The sequence below is a fragment of the Mangifera indica genome, chromosome 6 (genome assembly GCF_011075055.1).
Source record: "Mangifera indica cultivar Alphonso chromosome 6, CATAS_Mindica_2.1, whole genome shotgun sequence".
Classification (NCBI taxonomy): Eukaryota; Viridiplantae; Streptophyta; class Magnoliopsida; order Sapindales; family Anacardiaceae; genus Mangifera; species Mangifera indica.
Genome location: NC_058142.1, coordinates 11,160,785 through 11,168,388, shown reverse-complemented (window position 1 = coordinate 11,168,388; position 7,604 = coordinate 11,160,785). Strand labels below are relative to the sequence as shown.

The window sequence follows — 7,604 nt, the reverse complement described above, 5'->3', positions numbered from 1 at the left end:
GCAATTAATGATTCCCAGAACTCCGCATCAAAATGGTGTAGCAGAGAGACGAAATCGAACACTATTGGAAATGGTTAGGTCTATGATGGCGCAAGTAAATCTTGCAATTTCGTATTGGGGAGATGCTTTATTGACTATGACTTATATACTTAACCGTGTGCCTACTAAGTCAGTAACTTCTACACCTTATAAGTTATAGATAAGTAGGAAACCTGAATTAAATATGATGCGCCCTTGGGGGTCTGCTGCATATATCCATAACACATTCCATAAATTCGGAAAATTGGGTCTAAGAGGTAAGAAATGTATCTTTATAAGATATTTTGAACACTCCAAAGGGTACATGTTCATAGGAGAGGACTCTGATGGAAGAATGACTGAAATAGAATCTCGAGATGTGACATTCATAGAAAATAAATTTTCTGAAAAGGGTGATATCGATAAAAGTCTTCATCTGTATGAAACGGAAGAAGAATGTGGAGATGGTTCGTCCCAGCGACCATTAGTTGTGTCACAAGAGACGATGTCTCTACCTGTTCCAGATAGTAGGAGCAATGAGGTTATACTTCAACCTATTTCGGATAGTGGGAGCGAAAATCCTCAATTACGTAGGAGCGAACATTCTCGAATCCCCAAGAGACATTTCGAAATTGAAAATGAAGTTTTCATAACTACTCCTCCGGAAGACGATGAGCCTAAAAATATCAAAGAAGCTCTATCATCCTTTAATAAAGAAAAGTGGCAAGAAGCATTAGAGGAAGAAATGAAATCCATGGAACTTAACCAAGTTTGAAGTCTAGTGGACTTACCGTCAGGTTGAAAACCTATTGGGAATAAATAGATTCTCAAAATTAAACGAAAGGCGGATGACTCAATAGATAGATACAAAGCTCGCTTAGTGGCAAAAGACTATACTCAATAAGAAGGTATAGATTATGAAGAAACCTTTTTGCCCGTTGTGAGATTTACTTTAATCCGTGTCATTCTAGCTATAGTAGCACACTTAGATCTAGAATTGCATCAGTGGATGTCAAAACAACTTTTCTTAATGGAGAGCTTGGCGAAGAAATCTATATGGATCAGCCTGTAGGTTTCGTGGTAAAAGGCCAAGAGCGTAAAGTGTGCAAGCTCCAAAAATCTATATATGGCCTAAAACAGTCATCAAGACAATGGTACTTAAAATTTCATAAGGCAGTATTGTCTTATAATTTTAAGATGTTAGAACAAGATCATTGTGTTTATGTGAAAAAATCTGATGACAAATTTACAATTCTATCTCTTTATGTGGATGATGTGCTGATAGTTGGGAGTGATTTGGAATATGTGATAATCATTAAAAATTGGTTATCCGCGAATTTGACATGAAGGATATGGGTGAAGCAGATTATATTTTAGGTATAAAAATCAAAAGAGATTGTTCAAAGAGACTTTTGGCTCTGTCACAAGAGCGTTATATCCAAAAGATTCTAGAACGATTCAACATGAGAAATTGCAAGCCCATAGATAATCCTGTGTCAAAAGGCGATTCATTGAGTCAAGACTTGTGTCCAAAGACTCAAAACGAAAGAAATGAAATGTCTCTAGTACCTTATTCAAATGCGATTGGAAGTCTCATGTACACGATGATGTGTACTCATCCCGATATATGTTTTGCTGTCGGATTGGTCAATTGATATCAATCAAATCCAGGAAGGGAACACTGGAAGGTTGTAAAGAGGATATTGAGATATCTGAAAGGCACTGTGGATTATTGTTTATGCTACCAAGGAAAGGATTTGCGTATCGTTGGCTATTCGGATGCTGACTGGGGTGGTGACTTGGACCAACGCAAATCAACTTCAGGTTATACTTTCTTACTCCAAAATGGCGCTATATCTTGAAGCAGTAAGAAACAAACGTGCATAGCCTTATCCACAATGGAAGCAGAATTTGTAGCATGTTCTGCTACTGTGCAAGAAGCTGTTTGGTTGAAAAGATTTTTTGAGAATTTGGGTGTAATGGATGCATCAATTGGTCCTATAGTTATGCATTGTGATAATCAAGCTATGATAGCTTTCACAAAAGATCCAAAATTCCACTATAGAACCAAACATATTGACACCAAATATAACTTTGTCAGAGACATCATTTCGAAAAGGGAAGTGATGACACAATATATTTCTACGCATAACATGATTGTTGATCCTCTAACTGAACCGATCTCAAAAGATGTATATCTTGCACATGTTAAGTCCCTTGGCTTGCGTAGAATATGATAGATGACTTGTTGAGTATATATTGTACTTGTAACACAACGTTATAACATCAAATAATTTGAATTTATTTTATGTGTTTGAATTCATGGTGTTTATGAATATACACATAGTTTATTTTGAAATCTCAACAAGATGATAATGTCACACAAGTTTGATTGGCTCTCTCACCCGAGCAATCGCCTTTGACGCTGAGGAGAGCGTGCAAGGATGAGACATATTTCTTGAGGTTGATGTCGTTTAAAGAGCGCACTTAGAAAATGAGAATTGTTCAAGAAATGAATTATCTGATATGTCGCCTTGATGATTAATCAAGATGAGGTCATGCCTTGATAGATTTGAAAATGACCGATTTGGATTCCCCATGTCCAAATAACTTGTGAATGCCAGATGTGAGTTCTTAATAGATAAAGATACCTGTAAGATTGGAGAGATGATTAAGAACTCAGGTTAAGCGCTGAGTGCAGCGACTGAACTAAGATCAGTACAATATTGGTAATGACATTTTGAAAAGATACATATTGTAGCACATGATTCATACCATGTGTGCTTGAATAAGACGATCGCTTGAAGTAGTGGAAGGATGAATCCCTGCTCTTTCACTGTGTGAGACTTTATGAGGATTACCTCATGATGGTATCATTTGACTCTTTGCTGTTATTTGATGTTTATTCTTAGTGTTGCTATCTTAGCTTCAAACCTATGACTATGAATGATTCGGTTTATGGAACATGACTAGAAAAGCAGTTAAGTTTAAATTAAGAATTTCGAGTAGATGAGGAAGACTTAAATATTACGTGTGTTCATTGGCCGGCTGGTCATGTCACTCATACAAGAGATTGGACTTGATCATGGATATATAAGAATATAACATAATAATAAATGAGGGATTAAAGGGAGCTAGTGTTATCGAGTAAGTCTAGGGTGCTGCGAGACTAACGCTTTATTTTATTTTGGGTTGAAGCGACTATGTTATTCCTAACAGATGCATAGTAAATTAGCTCTCAAGTGCAGGTTGCTCGCAAGGTCACACGACACATTTGTTAGTATGAATTGCTCTGTTCTGTAAGATTTCTGTAGAAGAGTATTGTGATTCGGATCACCCATCATGTGTGAGTGGGAGATATTGGATCCGATCCACCTATAATGGGTTGACCCGATCCATTAGGGTTATAAGACTAACCCATGTAAGCAATATTACAAAATTGCCCTTGGCAGTTATTTTTAATAACTGCGACTCCCCCTCTTATTTAAATAGAATGTAACTTCCATTGGAAAGTTAACTGAAGCAAAACAGAAACAGAAGAACAGTGATCAATACAGTACTCTTCCAAATCAATTCTCTGGAAGAATTCTTGCAAAAACGAGAGAGAAAATCAGCAAATTGTATTATAGATATTTCCAAGAGTATATCAAATCACTGAATCATCATCAATTGTCAAATTCAGGAAACCGAGTATGCTTTCTGTGATCTTGAAATAGTTTGATTTATGCTTACAAATCGATAAAAGTGTATTTATTTTTCCTTATGCTTTGGAAAACACTACCGTATCATAATTACTGTATTAATTCAAATATATTACCCTCGTCGTAAAAGAGAAAAATAGAACCAAAAGAAAAAAAAGGGAGAAGGAAGAACTCTTTTGTAATTCTTTTCAAATATATTAATAACTACACCATGGTCATATGCTGATATAGAGTTTATTTGATTTTTTTGCCACATCACGTAAAAAGTCACTAGTCTTATCATTCTCAATTTTCAACTTTGTCATATTTTTACACTCAAATCTCATTGATTTAATATTCTTGTCATTAGTGAAATTTTCAACATTAACACAAACATTATTCACCACCGTATAACAAAGACAGAGAAACTAAGGGACCCTTCTCCGGATGCCTAGTCTTTTCTCCTTTCTCCATCAAACCCTAAGTTTTCTAGTAAGTTGTCAATCACAATTCATGTTAGACCAAACAATGTTTTCCCCCTCTTTTTTTTTCGCAATTTTGAAAATTTATTTTTCTTCAATATCATTATTCTGATTGGAATGTTTCTTAAACGAAATTTTTACAAACTACTTGGATGCTGGCTCCCAGACAATTTCCTTACATAATTTTCCAGCTGTCTTCTTTTTTTCAACATTAGTGATGGCCAAACTACAAGTGGATGTTCCTTAGAGTGGACTCCTGTAAAGAGGTCGCAGGTTGCTTCAGGCGTTTAACTTACTTTGGACCATATAGACGTAACTTATTACTGCGTTATGCCTCAATTCATTGAAGAGTATACGTTGGCCCCAAACGTATCGACCTCTTGTCTATTATTTGTTAATTTTAAAATTGATCCGTCACATTTTGGAATGTTAATGAAGGCCACAGTTATTGAAATTAGTAAATGTTGAATACAAGGATTTTGAACAAAAACTTTGAGTTAAATTCATCTATTATATGTGTATTATATATTTTTCATATTTTATTATTTTAAATATATTCAATAATATCTTTGAATTTAAAATATATAAAACCCGTATTTTATATATTTATCATATTAAACACGTATTAAATATTATTATATTTTTATTTATTTGACAAAAGACAAAAACGACTTCATTTTACAAAACATAAAATAATATCGTTTTACATGAAATATATAAGACTCAATCCAAATAGTGACAAGTTTCCTTCATTTTCTTACAAAATGGAAATTTTCTTATAATTTTATATTTTTTCCTTTTGATTTTTATCTTACTATCAACTTATCATTTTATGTTTCAATTTGTTGATACATAGAAACGACAATTCATATTGGTGATCCAATCAAGAAAAAAAACCTATTATTTTATCGAATTTATACTAGATTAGTCTTACATTGATAGATTTAGGCCCTATTATTTTGAATGTAAAGAAAACTAATGGTTTGGTAATTTCTTTTATCATATCATTTGACAATAAAGCCTAATCTTGATCTAAAAATAAAAAAATATAGGCCTAATTAATCATATTTTGTAACATAATCATTAAAAATTAAAGTTCTTTCTAATTAGGCCAAATGACGTAAGATAAGATAGTAGAGTTTTTTTTTTATTATTTACTTTTAAAATGTTTTTTTTTTTTTCAAAACTCTGGTGGGTGATATTTACATGAATTCAATCTAATCCAGCTACAGAGCATAAAGGTAGGATATAAATCATATGGTTATGTTAAATCTTTTCATGTAAAATAGTTAAATCAATTCTTACTATATTCAATTAGTTATGTTACATATTAGAGAGATTACAATTGAAATCTTAGTTATATATTATGTTTGAGAGTATTAATACTATAATTTATAAATCAATTATTTATTTTATTATTATTTTAGGTCTAATAATCAATTAAATAATTTGACTTGAAATACTATTCTGATTTTAAAAGGAAATATATTTTGAAGAGCAATACTATGTGTACCCACTTTGGGTACACAAATGTATACACATTCATATGTGTCATCATATGATTGGTTATTATTTTATTCTTAATTCAAAATCATCCAATCACATGATGACACATATAAATGTGTACACATTTATGTACCTAAAGTGGGTACACATAGTTTTATTGTATTTTGAATAATGAAATACAAAACAATAATGGCCAAAGATTTAGGACACGTCTTTATACTCATCACAAAATTGAAAGAATTAAAAGATTGAATTTATTAGCGCTCTAGCTCATCAATCCCATGGGCTCAATGAACACTCAGCAAGCAATGTTGGGTATCTTTCAGTGTCCTTGCAGTAATCATATATAACAAGGTTTCTCTGAACCCACGCATAGTCCGTTTTCTGAGAATCGGACAGGTGCCAAGCTTCGTATTGATCCCACCAATTGTTAGTGGTGGTTGATACACATTTAGGAAATGGATCTTCCCATTGGCATCCATCAACGCTGAAATCTTTGTAAGACGATACAAATGGAGCCTTTTTCCAATCTGTCTTCTCCAATCCACCACGCGTTGCCCAATCATCTGCGTTCCATATGCTGGAGAACAAGTACATTGGCTTCTCATTGGGGAAGAAATTATTTTCTTCGCCATTGTTTTTGAAAACCCTCAAAGGAACTCCGTCCACAAAAAACCTGCATTTGGCATATTTAGTTTAGGGGATGATTCAATTCAACAATCTGTTTGCGCAAAGTTTCTTACACAATCTGGTGATTGTTCCAGAGGAGAGAATACGTATGAAAGTCCTCAGTGGGGTCAAACCAAAGCATGTGCCTCATTTCTCGGCCACCAGTTCCATTTTTGTAAACGTTTGTTTGAATAAGAAATGGCTGCCCACTTCTATTCCCCAAGAACTCGAAATCCAACTCATCTCTCGTCGGCCCAGCCCCATTTTCTGTGCACATCTGCAACAATTTTCATCTTTTTTAGCCTACTTTGTATAGTAAAAACTATTGCGACTTCATGAATTGTTAATATGAACAACTTACATAATAAGCTGTGACCACACCGGCAGAGTCACCTTCAACCAACTTGAGTTTCATGCTAAACCACCCAAATCTGTATCTCTGCTTGGTTTGAAACCCACATCCTATATTCAAATTTTACTTCAAGAAATTAGTTCTGATATACTTCTCTCAATATATTCTAAACAAGAACTTCAATATGAAGCAATGTGAAGTACCATAAATCATTAACTTGTATGTGTACCTGTTTCTTTGTCTAAGGAAAGGTACCAGATCTGCCCATCTTCGGACGTTTTAAAATGATCTTCAGACCACATTATACTGAAGTTATCTTCAAAAGATCCTTTCGATTCAGCGGCTACTGATGAAGAATAAGAACCAGCTATTAGAGCTGCTATGCAGAGAAGAGTGGCCATGGAAGAGACCATTCTTTCTAATCTCAGATGCAGAAAATACAGAGCTTTCTCAGCTGAATCTATGAGAAGATTAAAGCTTGTTAAATTCAATTGAGTTTGAAAAAGGATTGTTCGTATGAAGTGTATAACTGGCAACCAATGAGATAATTTTAACCCAATAAACCAAATAAATTGCATCAAGGTCAATTCTGAAGTTACCCGACATGGGCATTTTGGGAAGGAAGAGAATTAGGCCAGGCTGCCCTCCAATTGGTTTTAACAGAATAAAGATGGAGGTGGGGACCCTGAGTAATTTTGATTGGCTGTAATAATAGGAAAGTTCTTGGATTTGACAACAGGATTTGGCGCGTCGGGTACAACGTGTAGATTTAAGCTCAATGTCCACTAGTATTTAAAAAAAGTTTAAACTAATCAATAATCACTTTAACTTTAATCATCGAAAGTAATTAAAGTACTTTATTACAATAATATTTGCCCTAATCAACTTTTGCCTTTC

At 33.9% G+C, this 7,604-nt stretch overlaps 1 protein-coding gene across 1 annotated transcript; it reads right to left on the bottom strand.

Annotated features, from left to right (window-relative positions):
* Nucleotides 1-5,921: 5,921 nt before the first annotated feature.
* Nucleotides 5,922-7,321, bottom strand: LOC123219478 (probable xyloglucan endotransglucosylase/hydrolase protein 8). Its single transcript, XM_044641463.1, has 4 exons — nt 6,937-7,321; nt 6,717-6,817; nt 6,430-6,632; nt 5,922-6,362 (listed from the first exon to the last, which is right to left on the bottom strand). Exons 1-4 carry the CDS (start codon nt 7,283-7,285, stop codon nt 5,960-5,962), a joined length of 1,056 nt encoding a protein of 351 aa, XP_044497398.1. The 5' UTR covers nt 7,286-7,321; the 3' UTR covers nt 5,922-5,959.
* Nucleotides 7,322-7,604: the final 283 nt, after the last annotated feature.

Coding starts and splice junctions, on each gene's coding strand:
- LOC123219478 (XM_044641463.1), bottom strand. CDS start 7,285: ATGCAATTTATTTGGTTTATTGGGTTAAAATTATCTCATTGGTTGCCA. Junction 6,818..6,936: donor TTCCTTAGACAAAGAAACAG/GTACACATACAA, acceptor ATTTGAATATAG/GATGTGGGTTTCAAACCAAG. Junction 6,633..6,716: donor GTGTGGTCACAGCTTATTAT/GTAAGTTGTTCA, acceptor AAATTGTTGCAG/ATGTGCACAGAAAATGGGGC.